Below are 18473 nucleotides of genomic sequence, written 5' to 3'. Positions count from 1 at the left end.
GAGGGATCTAGGTTGTGTGCTCCTTATGAGAATCTTGCGTGATGATCTTAGGTGGAACACTTTAATTCTGAAACTATCCCTGCAACCCATCCATGGAAAAATTGTCTTCCATGAAACTGGACCTTGGTGCCAAAAAGATTGGGGACCACTGCCTTATAATTCATGAAGCATATTCACATGTAATATACCTTTGAACTTATTACAAGTTACTTCTTATAAGTTTTTTTCTCTTTTCTAAGACATATCATAGATATACTCTGTATGTAAATAGGTAGAAAATAAAAAGATTAATATACCATACGATCCATATCCACAGAAAGCTCTAATGGGAGAAGCAGATATACTGATGCATATATAAGGTACAGAATGGTAAGTACCAATAAAGGAACAGGGTTGAGATTATACTGTGGTACCTAACTATGGCTACAGGAATGGGAAAGGGTCTCTTAGAGAAGGCAGGATTTAAGCTTGGCCTTATAGGACATGACATATTTCAGTAACAAAAGACAGAGGGACAAAGATTCTCTAAGTCAGTGGAATATCCTGAGCCAAAGCATAAAGTAGGAAAATTAAGAACATAAATATTTATTTGTGTTCCATTAACTTTAACGTCTAGTGCTGTAGAATCAGAGTATGTCAGTACTAACCTGCTTTACTCATAGCTTGTAGATTGGCTATTGCCCAGAGAAAATTTTCACCAACCAGAAGCACCTACTCTGTCCTCTTATATTATGTGTTCATGGGAGCTATAAGCTCTACTCTTCATTAATGGGAGCATATTCACATCCTTGAAACAGATCATTTATATATTGTGTGCTATTATTTATCTTTTTCCAGTGCTCTAGTGACTGCTGAACACTTTCATATGTATTTCACAGTTGAATCCTTCCAAAATCCTCCACGGTAAATGATGGTGTATAGTTCTTTTGAGCATTTTTTCTTTAGGGAAAATTAAAGCACCAATGTTTAAACAACTTTTTCCAGGTTCACTTGGCCAATAAATGCAAACCACACACAATTTTGAACCCATTCTTTATACCTATATAGTTATTACTATGTAGATGCATACAATTCATATTTATCTGTATTGATATGTAAGAGATTGAGAAAATTAAAGTTGAGAAAGATGAAATCCAAAATTAGTGATTTTGACAGTCAAAATAATTCTGAGTGCACAGAATTGAGGACAAAGGTAAAAGTGGCAGGAAGAGCTCATTTCAGGCAAGATTTAATGGAAGGAAAGACAGTAGCTAAAAATGTGCAATTACATTTGAAAAGGGAAAGCTTTACTATTATGGGATGTCAGGTCTTAAAACAGGGCAGTTTATGTTTTTGTGTTAAGAGGTGATTATATTTCACAAGACTGCAGGGACTGGGCACTTGTGAGTCTACTACTTCTAGTTTTTAATAATTGAGTGGCAAAATGGTCAAAAGCAGATACAGTTGAATCTTACATGCCATTCTGTGATTTTATATTGTTCAACAACAATTAGTTTTCATTTCTTCACACTAAAATGGATTGAGCATATTTTAGATTCCACCATGAAAACGATAACTAATGTGAATTTTTATTTTTCTGATGTGAGGTAAATGGATCTCTCTATTGAAATTCTCCATGACTAAAGCATATGTAAACATGTGAAGTAGGCGGATCACAAGGTCAGGAGATCGAGACCATCCTGGCCAACATGGTGAAACCCCATCTCTACTAAAAATACAAAAATTAGCCGGGCATGGTGATGCATGCCCATAGTCCCAGCTACTTCGGAGGCTGAGGCAGGAGAATCGCTTGGACCCTGGAGGCAGAGATTGCAGTGAGCCGAGATCACGCCATTGCACTCCAGCCTGGCAACACAGCGAGACTCCGTCTCAAAAATAATTTTTAAAAATGTGTTAAAGTGGGTAAATTAATTCCATTTTTTAAAAATATGTCATTGCTTGTTACATGGAGATCATTGTATTGAGTGGTTTAGGAGACAGTTGGCAGTGTCTGTGTAGTGGTGGTTCAAAATTCTTTTTTATTAATGAGAATCAAAGTTGTAAGTTTGGAATCAAATATCTCAGAGCTGTGTGGTAAAGCATTTTATGTGCTGTTCTTAGCATCTTTATGCATTGGAATAATTTATCCTTTTAATTTTTTTAAAAGTTTTGTCTTATTTTTAATTGACACATAATAAGTATACATAATTACGGGTACAGTGTGATGTTTCCATATGTGTATTCATTGTATGATGATTAAATCAGGGTAATCAGCAAATCTGTTGCCTAAAACACTTATCATTTATGTTGGTGACATCATTAAAAATGCTTTCTTCTAGCTATTCTGAAATATACAATACATAATTGTTAACTATTGTTATCCTACTGTGCAATAGAACACCAGAAATTATTCTTCTTCTTTAACTGTAACTTTGTACTCTTTGACCAACCTCTTCCTTTCTCTCCCTTTCCTACATTTTCCAGCCTCTGGCAATCACCGTTCCACTCTACTTCTATGAGATCAACTGTTTCAGATTCCATATAAGAATGAGATCATGTGGTATTTGTCCTTCTGTGTCTGGCTTATTTCACTTAACATAATATCCTGCAGATTCATCCGTGTTGTTGCAAATGACGGGATTTCATTATTTTTTATGGCTGAATAATATTTCATTGTGTGTATGTACCACATTTTCTTTATCCATTCATCTGCTGATGGGCACTTAGGTTGATTTCATGTCCTGGCTATTGTGAATAGTGCTACAATAAACATGGGAGTACAGATATAGCTTCAACATACTGATTTCATTTCCTTTGGATATATACCCAGCAGTGAGATTGCTGGATCTTATGGTAGTTCTACTTTTAATTTTTTGAGGAAACTCCATACTGTTTTCCATAATGGTCTTGCTAATTTATATTCCTACCAACAGTGTATAAGGGTGCCCTTTTCTCCACTTCCTTGTCAACACTTGTTATCTTTTATCTTTTTGTTAATAACCATTCTAACTGGAATGAAGTTGTATTTCATTGTGATTTTGACTTGCATTTCCCTGGTGATTAGTGATGTGGAGCATTTTTTCACACACCTGTTGGCCAATTGTATATCTTCTTTTGAGAAATGTCATTTCAGATCTTTTGCCCATTTTTTAATCTTTCTTTTCTTGCTATAGAGTTTTTTCAGCTTTTTATATATCTTATAGATCCTAGATATTAACCCCTTTTGGAAAAGGATATATAGTTTACAAGTATTTTCTTGCATTCTGTAGGTTGTATCTTCACCTGTTGATTGCTTTCTTTGCCGTGCAGAAGTTTTTTACTTTGTTATAATCCCATTTATTTTGTTTTTATTGCCTGTGTGATAAAAAAAAAAAACCCAAGGCTCCTAGTTTCATTCTTAAACTGTCAGATTTTGGATTGATCTTTGTATTTCTCTGAGTGTGATTTGGAAGTATTTGCCTTCATTTGGTCATTTTTTTTTCTCTTTAGCTTAACCAGCTCGAAAAAGCAGTGGAAGCAGCTCACACATTTTTCGTGGCTAACCCTGAGCACATGGAAATGCAGCAGAACATTGAGAATTACAGGGCGACAGCTGGTGTTGAAGCATTGCAATTGGTAGACAGAGAAGCCAAGCCACACATGGTAAGCTCTGTGGACCCCTGCCCTCACCACAGGGAGCTAAGTGCTCCTAAGTTTCATCTGAGTCAAAGCAAATTTCTGTGAATGAATATCTCATAAAATTTATTCTCAAATTTTAGTAACATTTTTGGACTTTCAGAATTCTCAGAATATAATGATCAGGTTTTTTGAGGTTTTTTAAAATTTTAATTAAAATTTTAAAAGTTGAAATAAAAAAACTAAAAAATTAAAAAATTTTAAATTAAGAGAAAATAAAAATTAACTTAGAAAATCGGTATAATGTGATAAAAACTAGAACATCATATAATTCTCTATAATCTTCTCTGAACCTTTCCGATACTTTTATTTTATACCTAGGAGGTGAGGCCAGTGTAAATTGTTCAGGATTGTACTGTGATTTTCCAGCTCCCAGTCCAGTGGTTTGCCCATTGTACCTGTATATTTCAAACTGGGGTTTTAAAAAGTGATGTAATTCTTTATATAGACTAAACATTACTTGAAATCACATGTTGAAAGCCTTTTTTTTTTGTTTTTAAATTTTTGACATCACCATTCTCAACATGTAGCCTCCAAAATTATCACAGAAAAGGATAAGGAAAGATTTTAGAAAATTTTTTTTTAAAAAAAAAAAACACAGGCAGGGCCTAAAAGTGGATGTCACTTCCACCCACATCTGTTGTCCTGCACTTGTTACATGGCCCTACCTATAGGCAAAAGATTTCAAAAATACAGTCTTGCATGTGCTAAGGAAAAAAACGACATTGACTGATCACATAGCAATCTATTTGCTCAGTAAGACCCCTCTCACTTACAAGTATTTGAAGCCAGGAATGTTGTTCTTTATCTCCCAGTGCAACCCTTCTTTATCCCTCTGCAGCAGAAGCATCCAGTACCCCATCTACCTAGATGATCCTCAGTCAACAAAAACCCTTCTCTTTGAAAATAAGAGGTTTTTTTGTTTGTTTGGTTGGTTGTTTCTTTTTTTTTTTCTTGCCTGTTTCATTACAGGAGAGTTACAATGCAGGAGTTAAACATTATGAGGCTGATGACTTTGAGATGGCTATCAAGCACTTCGAACAAGCCCTAAGAGAATATTTCGCTGAAGATATAGAATGCCGGACCCTATGTGAGGGGCCTCAGAGATTTGAAGAATATGAGTATTTAGGGTATAAGGCTGGTCTGTATGAAGCTATTGCAGGTAAAAGCTTATTTTTTCATTTTATTTGTTTCTTGATTATAAAAATACTACTTGCAATTTGTAAAAAACTATTCCAGCAAAATAGAAGAATATACTGTAAAAATAAAAGACTCTCATGTGTCTATCCCAGCCTATCTCCTGTAGAGAAATGTATGTAGTTAAAATTTTGGTGACTGTCTTCCCAAACTTTTTCAGGTCCTTATGTAAATATTTATGTGTTTATTTATAGTTATTATTTCATTTTTTATAAAATAGGACAATACTATATATATTGTTTTTCAACTTTTGTTGTTTTATTTTATGCTTAACAATATATTGTGGACTTCTTTTCATGTAAGTACGTAGAGCCATTTTGTTGTATTTAATGGTTGGGTAATGCTCTGTTATATAAACGCTTCATAATTTAATTGACTAGTCCTTTAGTGATGAGTGTTTAAGAGGCTGAAATTTTTCATTATTATAAACAATGTAGTAGTGAACACTTTTGTGTAGTCTTCAACTACTTAAAATGTTTTATTATTTAATAATAATTTAATATATTACAAAGCGGCATTTAAAATAGTAGGTAATGCACATTATAGAATAATTTGGGAGATTGGCTAGTTAACCATTTATGAGGGGAAAGTGGGTTCTCTGCTGTATGCCTTACACAAAAATAAATTGTATTTGTAATAACAATATAAGTGTAAAATATAAAACTGTTAGAACAAAAGGAGGGAAAATATTTGTATAATATTAAGAGAAGAAAAGCTCTTTTTTTTTGAGATGGAGTTTCACTCTTGTTGCCCAGGCTGGAGTGCAATGGCGTGATCTTGGCTCACTGCAACCTCTGCCTCCCGGATTCAAGCAATTCTTCTTTCTCAGCCTCCTGAGTAGCTGGGATTACAGGCATGCACCACCACACCCAACTAATTTTGTATTTTTCGTGGAGATGGGGTTTCTCCATGTTGGCCAGGCTGGTCTCGAACTCCTGACCTTAGGTAATCCGCCCACCTCGGCTTCCCAAAGTACTGGGATTACAGGCGTGAGCCAGCACGCCCAGCAGAAAAGCTCTTCTAAGCATGACAAAAGACAAGAAAAATAAAGAACAAGTTAAACTTTACCTAAGATTTATAAGTACAGATTTATACAATAAACCTAGCTGATCTACAAACACAAATAGAAAAGTATTGCAAAATATTTTATAGGCCAAGTATTAATATATTTCATATTCAAAGAGAGCCTGTAAATTATTATTGTTCATAGTAATTTACTTCTTAATTATCAGTAGTAATAATAACCAACACATATGTAGCAATTGTAACATACAAAGCACTTAACATATTTTTATCTATTTAATGCTTTAAGCAACTCTTGTAGATACTATTGTTACTTACTCTCCTCTCCCTTTTGTAAATGAGGAATTTATCTGAAAAAGATTAAGTGATGTGATTAGAGTGAAGCTGGAACTCATATTTGGACTTTTCTGAATCTAGAATCTATACTTTTAAGGTCTACATAATTGAAAAGTAGGCAAAGGATAATTTATTAATAAATTTTTCACAAATATTTTGAGCACACATTTTTTTCTGAGTTACCCATATATGAAAAGCAACGTTCAACTTCATTTACTTACTGAAATGCCAGTGAATAAAATCAGTTTGCTCTCCCCAACTTCCAGTGCTTTCAGTCTTCCTAAAAAGCACTACTCATCCGGCCATGGTGGCTCATGCCTGTAATCCTAGCACTTTGGGGTTCCGAGGCAGGTGGATCACATGAGGTCAGGAGTTTGAGACTAGCCTGGCCAACATGGTGAAACCCCATCTCTACTAAAAATATAAAAAATTAGCCAGGTGTGGTGGCGGGCGCCTGTAATCCCAGCTACTCAGGAGGCTGAGGCAGGAGAATCACTTGAACCTTGGAGGCGGAGGTTGCTTTGAGCCAAGATGGTGCCATTGCACTCCAGCCTAGGCAATAAGAGCGAAACTCCATCTCAAAGGAAAAACAAACAAACAAACAAAAAGCACTACTCACCTAATAACTCAAACCAAGTTACCTTTCAATCCAACATCTTCCTTAATTCCTATTCCCATATGATTTGTTACCAAACTTGGATAGAGGTTATCTCCTAATAGCACTGAACACTTCCTAACTCCCTCCACCCCTTTTGCTACCACCCTGGCTCAAAGCAACAGTGATTGCCTCCTTGTTGCTCTTCATGTCCTGTTCTGGTTTTGCTCCAAATGCCCACAGAGCAATCTCTAAAAAAACAAAATTCTGCTCACAGATCTGGTTTAAACACCCCAAATGGTTTACATTCCACTTGGAATAAAATCCAGTTCTTTAATAAGAACTTTCATGATTGGGCACTTGTGTATGTTTTCATTCATTCTCCCTCTCCCTCTCACTCTCTCTCCTGCTTTTTGATTCCTTAAATATGCCATGCTTATTTCCACTTACAGATCTTCAAAGTGTTGTTTTCTTCTAGCTCTCGGCTAAAGCCTTGTCCTGTTTAGTGCTCAATCTTCAGTGCCTAAGAAGAGTGAGTGGCAAATAGTAGATACTTAGTAAATACTGGTTAAATGAATGGGTTGATTAATGAATGAATGAAGGAAGGAGATGATATATCCATCAATCTCATAGCAGGGATTAAAATGGTTAAATACTCCATGTTTATGAGAATGTAGGTTTAGAATTATTGTTAGGAATTATTGTTAAGGTTTCTTATAGAGACAATTAGGGTATAGCTATCAAAAATTAGACTAGGAAGTAGACTGAAAATTAATATGACAAATGACCAATTTGTGACACACCCGGTTACCCAAAATCAACTCAGTTGACCTAAATTCAATACAGCAATCTCAATTATTGAGGATATTTTCCTGAAAGTTTTATTTTTTTGGATCTCTGCCAGATCCAGTTGCCTAAATTTTTGGAATGTCAGTTTTATGTGTGGTTCACATTTTAATTGCTATTTCTCTACTCTTGATCTTGTATTTGGGAATGGCAGATTCTTCCTTTATTATAGTTAACTGTGTTGTGGTTGTGGGGAGATATGCATCCTGCTTTCACGCCCACATTCGCCTCTACACCTGCTTCCACCAATGGCCACTGAACAGTTTTGGCCAATGTCCTAGATCTGGTTTAGGAAAATTGACCGACGATTTCCCACAGATTAGCATTTAGTGATTTGCTCAAGGTCACCACAGCATGTCGGTAGCTGTAAAAGAATAGAGATCTCATAACTCAGGTTCTTTAATTTTTAAGACTCAAACTTATTAAAAAGATATTAATTGCACAATGTCATTTAAGATAGAAAGGAGGCAAGGGATATACCTAATAAAAGTAATATGACAGCTCTCACTATGTAAATTCTTGTCTTGTTCAAAATTGTCCTAAATTAGGAATAAAACTGGCTTTTTAAATAGCAAATGTATTAGAAAATCAGAATATTTGAATTTTAGAGTTAGACATTAACAGTTGGGGAAAAATACAAATGGCTGCTGAATGCAGTTATTTATTACTAGCCCTGCTATGAAATCCTAAAGGATACCTTTCTGTCACTCCTATTTTGATGCTATTTATATCCGCTTTGAAAAAATATTTCCATTCAGATTTTGAGTTCTCGGTGGGTATCTTTCGCCTTTACCTTTTGCTTGTCACTTGGAATTAAAAGGAATGTGTATTAGAAAGTAAATAGAAATGCAAATGGTAAGTTGAGTAGGAGAAAACAGTTGAAGGTTGTTTGTTTTTGTTTTCTTAAGAAATGAAACAGCTGGTTATTTATTTCTAACATGCTAATCAAATAAATAGAACTCATTCTTCCTTCATATCCCCTGACTGGGGTTAATAACCAATGGACTTTAGGGATTCTATTAGCTGTGCTATAAATGATTCAGTTAGCCAAGTTACACAAAACTGGCACATTCCCCCACACCAGAAAATGCACGTTTCCTTCCTGTTGTGTTTTGGGGTCCCTCTGCAAAATCACCAAGATCCAAGCCAAACTCAGACTAAACAGAGAACCTTTTGAAAAAAAGGCAGTTGTGGTAAATTAAATTGCACAGCCATGAGATCAAATGATTTTATCATCATTCTCAAAAGAACCCACTCAGCGCAGGCATGAATGAACCTTTCTTTCTGGAAAATACATCCATCTTCATTGTGAAAATCAGTGAAGGTGAAACGTAGGAGGCATTTTCTTCTCTGGGACATTCACCACTTGTGTTTCCTCATCTCAGGCTTTGATAAAATAGAGTCCAGAGCCAAAGGCGGCATGAAGACCCTAACACTTCAGGACTCTCAAGCAAGAAGAATGGGAGCAATAGAAAGGGGAGTGAAGAGAAATAGGAAATAAGATGCTCATTCCTTTAGTTTACATCCTTCTGCCTGTTTTACCAGTCTCTGGTAAAGAATATACAATGTCCTTAGTATTAGAATATACTATGTCTAGGTGATAGACTAATTTATAACTGGGTAGAATAGGTTTCTGACCAATAGGTGTAAAAAAAAAAGAGTTTTTATTTCTCTTTTAGGACAATTTGGCTTGAAAATGTTAAGAAAGAAAAAGAGGACTTTTGCTTCACTTCTCAGCCTGAATTTTCCATGCCCACGGTGGTTTCTTTTTCCAAACTGTTCCTTAACATTTACTAGCATCTGAACTTCCATTCCCGATTCCAGGGCACTTCGAGCCATCCAATATATCCAAAGAGAGACCCCAAAGTTGTTAAATATGAAAACTGACGTTCAGCTGGGTGTAGGTGGGGTAAAGTGGACTGTGGGGTATAAAAAGTGTATATGGGAAGGGAAAAGTGAGGTGTAGAGAACAGACTGTGAGCTGGAGGATTCGGAATCTACTGTCGTTCTAGTGATCGCTGACCAGGAGACCTTGGCAAGTCACCTACTTTCTTTGTAAAAAGGTTTTGCAGTCCGGAAGTGAGGATTATAGTAATTTGGTCTTCCAGTGTGGTGAGGTGAGGAATGCCCTGTGTAACTGTGGCTGTGACGTTGACATTTGGGCACTCAGCAACCTGGAGGAACACACGTATTGGCTCTTGTCTTCCAGATCACTACATGCAGGTGCTTGTTTGTCAGCATGAATGTGTGAGGGAACTTGCCACCCGCCCTGGCCGCCTCTCTCCCATCGAGAATTTTCTTCCTCTGCACTATGATTACCTACAGTTTGCCTACTATCGAGGTAAAGCGTGGATCATCCGTGAAGACTTCTTGGGGGGTTGTGGTTCATCATTACAGACATCACATTTTTGTAATTGAGTGTTCTGACTTCTTCAGTTTATTATGAAAGCAATAGGAATTTATGCATTTCTTCTCTCCTGAGCTGCAGGACAAGAAGAGCAGAAGGGGATATCACCAATGGGCAAAGTACAAAATTTAATGCTGTGATAATTTACTGAAAATTATACTAGATTGACATTTTGCATGATTTTTTAGACTTAATTTTTTTAAAACTGAATTTAAAAGGAACTTTGCAAAATCCTCTTCCTTTCCAAAAACAAAACATTATTTATTATCCTGGTGTTGATGGCACACAGTGAATCATGTGCTCAAGTCATAAACAGTGAATCAAAGATGAGAGAGTTGCTTAATTTTTATCATTGTTTTTAAAAATCAGAGTCATCTCAGAGTATATATATATATATATGTGTGTGTATATGTATTTATTATACACACATACATGCACACACACACATATATATATACACACATACGTATATTGTAAATTTCCATTAGAAGAAATACAATGTTGTGACCTATTTGAAAACAAGGCATACAGACATTTAAAATTTCCCTTGTAATAGCTAAATATTTCTATAATGAAAAGTTTATATTGGAAACATCCTTGTTAGTTCCTTTTAGTAGTTTGCTGCTGTTGGATGTGCTATAATTGTATAGTGAAGGATTTAAGGGGCTTCCTCCAGAACATCTGGGACTCTATGAAGGACTTGGCATTGAAGTACCAGTTTACCACAAACTGCAGCGATGAAAAATAACATTTTAAGAGCACTTATGTTACTCATACATTATATATAAAATGGTACATTACTGTTGCAAATATCACTTCAGGATGTTTACTTAACCCAAACTCGGTACAAAAATCAGAATTAACTCATAGAATTCTGCTGTTTATATGTGTTAAATAATAAAAGTTGTCAACAAACATCTTCAGATAGAAAAGTGACGATTTGCACAAAACAACTGGCACCAAAGCAGACCAAAGGTAATAACTTTTGAATACTTGAAATCATATCTTTCCTTGTATCTGTGACTGTTTCTGCTTTCTCTGCTGAGCCTCAATTTATCTTCCCTCTTATTCATGTTTAATGCTGACCTCTGTAGACATGTTGATGGCCTCTCTTTAAAATCCTTTGGACAGACCTAGGCTGACTCTAATGCTGCAACTCCTTTGTCTTTCAGTTGGTGAGTATGTGAAAGCCCTGGAGTGTGCCAAAGCCTATCTTCTGTGCCATCCAGATGATGAGGATGTCCTAGACAATGTGGATTACTATGAGAGTCTGCTGGATGATAGCATTGACCCGGCATCCATTGAGGCCAGAGAGGTGAGACCAATTTGAAAAGAATTTTTTTTTTTTTTAAGACAGAGTTTCGCTCTTGTTGCCCAGGCTGGAGTGCAATGGCGCAATCTTGGCTCACTGCAACCTCCGCCTCCCGGGTTCAAGCGATTCTCCTGCCTCAGCCTCCCTAGTAGCTGGGATTACAGGCATGTGCCACCACACCTGGCTAATTTTGTATTTTTTTTTAGTAGAGACGGGGTTTCTCCATGTTGGTCAGGCTGGTCTCGAACTCCCGACCTCAGGTGATCTGCCCGCCTCGGCCTCCCAAAGTGCTGGGATTACAGGCGTGAGCCACCGCGCCTGGCCTGAAAAGAAATTCTTGATTCTGCATGTGTTCGGGGGAGAGTTGATAAAAATATAACACTGGTCTTAAAGATGTCTAACAATTTAGCAAAGGTTGTTGAACTCGGTTCTTTCAAACTTTATTTATGCCTGAAGCACATTTTTATTCATACATGCTAGCGTGTGAAAGTATGTTGAGATGGGGCCAAGTCTTGCAGTTCTGAATATTTGTTAGCTCATTTGTGACTATCTAATGAAAACATTGCCACCTGAACATTTATCATATCTCTTACCTGCTATTTAAATAAAAAATGTCTTTCTTTACTTCTTTTTCTCTAGGATTTAACAATGTTTGTGAAACGTCATAAGCTGGAGTCTGAGCTGATAAAATCAGCTGCAGAAGGTCTGGGGTTTTCATACACTGAACCGGTAAGAGGAAAGAGGAAATGTTTATTAAAATAACGATTCAGTGGAATCCTTTTTATGTTTTTATTACCTGCCTCCATTTTTGCCATTTACCTCAAAAAGCTAAGATTTCGATGCCCTCCTTGAGGTAAAAATTGGGGGTGGGAGATATTTACTCAATATATCTGATGAACTTTATCTATTTATTTATTTATTTATTTTGAGATGGAGTCTTGCTCTTGTCACCCAGGCTGGAGCGCAGTGGCGTGATCTCGGCTCACTGCAACCTCCGCCTCCTGGATTCAAGCAATTCTCCTGCCTCAGCCTCCCGAGTAGCTGGGATTACAGGCACACGCCACAATGCCCAGCTAATTTTTTTTTTGTATTTTTAGTAGAGATGGGGTTTCACCATGTTGGTCAGGCTGGTCTCGAACTCCTGACCTCAGGTGATCCGCCCGCATCGGCCTCCCAAAGTGCTGGGATTACAGGCTTGAGCCGCCGCACCCGGCCATCTGATGAACTTTAAAAGACTAATGGATTTCCACATCAGTTATTCCATATTAACAAGGTCCAAAGTCAAAAGCAAATCTATTGGGTAAAAGTATTTTGTGTATGACTCATTTGCCCCAGGAGTGTTTTATTTTCCTAAATTCTGGATGTGGTGTTTTAAATTTTTCTATTAATGCTTTTGTATTACCTAAACATTAAAGAGAATTCAAAATATCATCAGTCACAATGCTATCACACCCATCATGCTGACTTCACTCCGCTTTTCCATGTTGTCTTCTAATCATTGTTTATATGAAGACATAGCTTTTGCAGAAACATATACTATGGTATAAAGAGATTTGTATTCTTTTAAGAAGATACCATAAGAAATTTCTACATTTGTATAGCTTTAAAAGGTATTTTTAGCTACATTTTAGTCTCTAAAAAGTTGGTAGAATTTAGAATTTTAGATAGGTAGAATTGACATACAATAAATAAATGAACTCTTCTGCTGAACATTTGAATTATTTCTGATTTTTGAATTATACATAATGTATTAAGCATTTTTTCTCTAGGAACTATGTCCTGAAAATAAATTCTTAAGAGTGGAAATATTCTGTCATCAAAGGATATAAGGTTTTAAACTTCTTGAAACTAAATTGCTTTTCTAAGAGAATTCTCTTAGAAATTATTTATTTATTATTAATTTATCTATAATTATATATAATTATATATGATTACTAAGAGAATAAATCTCTTGGAATTATTTATTTGCACACTATTTTAATACTAACACTATCTCATGTGGGAAGATTTAGTGACTACTCTAAAGTCTCATAGCTCACAACAGATTGAACAGGCATTTGAATCCTAGTAATGCATAAAAGTACCATTTTACCACAAATTTATCAGCGATAAGAAATAACATTTGAAAATCACTTTTATTATTTATATATTATGTATGAAATAATACATCATTTTAACTTGTAATTTTTTTGATGACCAGCAAGAATAAACCGTTTCACATATTAACAATTTTTCCTCTTCTTTTAATTACTTGGGCATGGGTTTTATTCATTTATCCATTGGTTACTATGTAAGTTCTTCAAATGATATACAAGTTAATACATTTATAAAATTATTTATAATATGTCCATTTACAACCCTTTTTCATTTCTTATGCCATGTTTTTATAGGCACACTTTTTAAAATGGGTTAATTTTAATGTACTATTTCCAATATAACACCTTCTAATATATTAATATTTATATCGGGTCTTACTTATTATTCTTTTAAAATTATGTTATCCAAGAGACCTTAAAATATGTTATTTACTAATTTCATGATCTATACAGATGATTACTCAAGCTCAATTTTGTTTGCTTGTTTTATTCAGAAAACACAAAGAAGTTGAACTGAATGATCTTTCAAATGTTTTTCTGCCACCAAATTCCAAGTCACTTTCTTGGACAAAAGGATGGATATCTAGGCTAATTCCATAGTATTTGAAAAATCGACTTGTATTTCATTTTGTCCTTGCCAAATCTCCACTAACTTTAGCCTTCCTTTCCATTAATCTATAAAATATAAATATATTGTATCTTTACACAATATGCAAAATTCCTAAATTATAGATCTTTTGAATGTTTTGTGCATATTTTATTTTATCTTAATTCTGTAAGTGATGTTTTAGTGACAAAATTACTGCATTTTTTTTTTACTCGATTCAAAACAGAATTATTGGATCAGATATGGAGGACGACAGGATGAGAATCGGTAAGTCCATTCAGAATGCAAACTGGTTTTTTATGAGGAGAAATACTTAGTGTCATAACCTATCATAGAGAAATGTAGCTCTATGAAATAGGCAAGGAGATATAATAAAATAATTCTAAGCTCTGAATTAGGAGCTCTGCATCCAGGCCCCAGCTCTTCCTGCCACGTTTTTGTAACCTTGGGTAATATATCTTCTGCTTTCTGGATCTCATGTTTTTTTCCAGGAAAAAAAGGGTTAAATCAGGTGCTCTCTATCTGCTAACATTCCATGATTCCGAATCTGAGAAGGTTGGATACTGGTTTTGATTTATTAACAGAAAAACTATGAAATGGGTTTTTTGATGGTGAATTCCCTTATTGTATTTACCTAAAATAATGAAGTTCAGAAAGTTATACTAAAATAGCTAAAATATTAGGTGTCACTAACTGAATCAGAAATTAAGAAAGCTCATTATTTTTTTTTAATTTTATTATTATTATACTTTAAGTTTTAGGGTACATGTGCACAACGTGCAGGTTTGTTACATATGTATTCATGTGCCATGTTGGTGTGCTGCACCCATTAACTTGTCATTTAGCATTAGGTATATCTCGTAATGCTATCCCTCCCCCCTCCCCCCAAGAAAGCTCATTATTTAAAATGACAAAAGTCAATTTACATCTCTTAAAAGGACTGAAACTCAGAAGGTTAGAAACACCTGCTTGAGATCACATGGTCCAGCTTATTCATTTTCAAATTGGGAACCTGAGGCCCTGACAAGGCAAGCAACTTGCTTAGAGTCTCATCATAAAGGAAGGACAGATCCAGATCTTCTTATTTAGAATCTTGAAGTCTTTCACGAGGCTTCAAAAACTCAACCCTTGGGTGGCATAAAATTATTTCAAGAGATCCAAGAACGTATATACACATTTGGATTTGTTTGATTTTTACGTATATAAAGAACAGCCTGCTATTATTTGTGTGTTTGCAAATGACAAACCTGTGTCTTCTTTTCACAATAGTCAAGAACTACTACATTATGACATAATTTATTTCAATTCAACAGTTGTTCAATGATGCACTCCATGTTCCAGGCCCCACTGGACACTCTGAGCATTATAAAGATGCTCATGATAATTTTTTTCCTACTTGAGATTAGAGTCTAATCTGAAGAGAGTTATGTTATGCATACAATTAATTGTAATAAAGGTTGCTAAGAAGATTTAGAGGAGTGAAATAAGGCAAACTCACTGAGGAAATAGAGAACTTACTAGAGGCAGTGACATTTAATTTGACTTTAAAAGACAGGTGAACTTGTTTACAACGAAATACACAATATAGAGTCCCAGACTACCTTGGTAAAGTATTCTTTGCCTTTGAACATCGTTATTCAATGACAAATTGCCATTTTAAATTTTTTTGAATGGGCAGGGTCCCTTCAGGAGTGAACGTAGAGGGAGCAGAAGTTCATGGATTCTCAATGGGAAAAAAGCTATCACCCAAGATAGATCGAGACCTAAGAGAAGGTAAGTAGCTGTGCACTTTTACTCTATAAAGGAGGGGAAGGGGAAGATGGGGCTTGACCAGTTCTTTTCCAGATCAAGGAAGAACCCACTTTCTCTAGAAAATAAAGAATAAGACTAAGCTACTACACTCCCTAATAGTCTGAAAGCAAGACTTAAAAAAAAAAAGTCTTAGATTTGTGTATTATTACCATGGGTTTCAAAAAAAAAAGAAAAAAAGAAAAAGCCTCCAGATTCACTCCCTCATCTGTTTCCCAAGGAAACTTGCATGGTCATCACCATTCTCAGAATACCGGAGGCTTAGCAATTTCGTATGGTTTACTTCTGTTACACAGTCAGTAAGAGCTAGGTAGTGTGGGACAGACTGTATATCAGAGGAACTTGGAGAGGAGACCAGCCACATGGGATATTAGATTAGTTAACCTTAGATGCTTGAAGCACATAGATCTGAGCAGGGCCTTTAGAGAAAGCAGAATGTAGTAGGATGCATGGATGTAGAGGGAACCATTCTAGTGGTTAAAAGAAATGGAACAAAGGCACAGAGATGAAGCGAGCGGAACATTATGTGCCTACTTATGTAAGATGAAAATTAGTAGAGATAACAGGTGGAGTGTTGCCAAAAACAGTTTTTAAGTAGAGCCAAGCATTGTTATATTAATAAAAACTATTAGCAATAGTAATACTGACAGCAGTAGTTAATTCTTAACAATTATTATTTCTATATGTTTTATGATTTCCCAGCAAATTTGCACACAATTTATTTGCATACTATTTTAATACTAACAGCATCTCATGTGGGAAGATTTAATGACTTCTCTGAAGTCTTAGAAGCTCAGAACAGGTTGAACAGGCATTTGAACCCAGACATTTGACCCGAAATCCCATTTTCTCTTCTTCACGTGCTGCATGAAACATAGAATTGTGTAGATATCAAAAATGTATCACCTATTGATGAAAGAATTGCAAGACAAGAGGCTTTCAAAGCGCTGCATTGGGAAGCTGTACAGTACTTCTTTCCCCAGGAGACCTTGTCAGCACATTCCTCTGATTTGAAAACTTTTGGCTCTCTACAGCTCTCACATTTCCCATCCTTTTCCTTCCTTAGCTTCCAAGTCAGTCTGAACCAGTAAACAGGATAATATGCTCATCTAATCTGACCTGGACCTCAGTTTGCAGCCACAAAGCCCAAGCTGTTTTACAAATGCCAGAGAGCTTCATGGTCAGCCAGAGTTCATGTTGCCTTTTAGGCTGAGAAATCACCCAGGAAGTTCATGCCAATAAGCCAACACATTGCTGTAAATGTTTGGGAAACTCCAGGACAGTTGCCAAATTTCAAAGCATTTTTTTTCCCTGGCTACCAGGGAATCTGGTGTCCAGCAACTGACTAGAAGGTTAATAGAAGAGCAGAACAGAAGACTACATGTGATAGAGAAGGATCATGATTATTGGGCTACACAAATCTACCATTTCTACAGAATTGTCTAGGATGAAGTGGCTAATGGGTTGTAGGATAGAATGTTTTCTGGGAACCTACTGGTCTGAAGGAAAAAAAAAATTTTTTTTACCTACCGTACTCTCATATTCATTCAATACAGAATACTTCTGTGGCCAGATGTGTGTGAGGTTTTACCCACATGCACCAGTAATTCTCCAGTGGATAGCAACTGAGGGTGAACTAATCCAATTCAGTTCTGACACTGTCTGTCTGGAAATAGTGTCAGATCCCACAGGTTAAGGGCTTAGCCCACAACTGGCATTTCAGATGTCAATTGCAAGTATAAGTTGTTACCTATACTTCTGACCAACCCCTCATTGACCAGCTACAAACCAGTGTTCCCATGATCCTGACTTTGGGTTAGGTTAATTTGCTAGAGCATCCCACAGAACTCAGGAAACTCTTGTGTTTACTGGTTTGTTATAAAGGATACAGATGAACAGCTAGATGAAGAGGTACATAGGGCAAGGTATGGGGGGATGGCAGGAGGAGCTTCCATGCCCTCCATGGGCAAACCACCCTCCCGGCATCTCCACGTGCTCAGCAACCTAGAAGCTCATCAAATCTTGTTGTTCAAGAGTTTTTATAGAGCTTAATCTGCAGGCCCCAAACTCCTTTCCCAGAGGTCTGTGGGTGGGGCTAAAAGTTTCACTTTCCTAATCACTTGGTCTTTCTGGTGACCAGCCCCATTCTGAATCTTTTTAGGGGCCCTACCCTAATTCATCTCATCAGCATAAACTTAAGTGTGATCAAAAGGATCTCATTATAAGTAACAAAGGACACTCTTATCCCTTGGGAAATTCCAAGGCATTTAGGAGCTCTGTGCTGGAAACAAGGGATAAAAACCAGTATATTTCTTATGATATCATAACTCAAAAGCCTGTTGTCCAGTCATCAGGTACCTAATTAGGATCTAAATTAAGAACAGTTGTAGATAGAGACAAAGTTTCCAATTAGAAGGCACTTTCCTATCTCTTTTTTTTGTTTGAGATGGAGTCTCGCTCTGTCCCCCGGGCTGGAGTTCAGTGGTGTGATCTCGGCTCACTGCAACGTCCGCCTCCTGGGTTCAAGCGATTCTTCTGCCTCAGCCTCCTGAGTAGCTGGGACTACAGGCACATACCACCATACCCGGCTA

At 36.3% G+C, this 18473-nt stretch overlaps 1 protein-coding gene across 2 annotated transcripts in view; it reads left to right on the top strand.

The window, feature by feature from the left end:
* P3H2 (prolyl 3-hydroxylase 2) overlaps window positions 1-18473 on the top strand; it is a 165425-nt gene that overhangs the window by 123209 nt on the left and 23743 nt on the right. For both annotated transcript variants that reach the window (XM_004038205.5, XM_055381188.2), the window contains exons 2-8: window positions 3469-3621; window positions 4627-4816; window positions 9861-9992; window positions 11231-11373; window positions 12010-12099; window positions 14300-14340; window positions 15752-15846. In XM_004038205.5, the coding sequence (XP_004038253.3) occupies window positions 3469-3621; window positions 4627-4816; window positions 9861-9992; window positions 11231-11373; window positions 12010-12099; window positions 14300-14340; window positions 15752-15846 (844 nt within the window). The remainder of the gene's footprint in view (window positions 1-3468; window positions 3622-4626; window positions 4817-9860; window positions 9993-11230; window positions 11374-12009; window positions 12100-14299; window positions 14341-15751; window positions 15847-18473) is intronic.

The sequence above is a fragment of the Gorilla gorilla genome, chromosome 2 (genome assembly GCF_029281585.2).
Source record: "Gorilla gorilla gorilla isolate KB3781 chromosome 2, NHGRI_mGorGor1-v2.1_pri, whole genome shotgun sequence".
Classification (NCBI taxonomy): Eukaryota; Metazoa; Chordata; class Mammalia; order Primates; family Hominidae; genus Gorilla; species Gorilla gorilla.
This window is presented reverse-complemented; position numbering and strand designations above follow the sequence as displayed.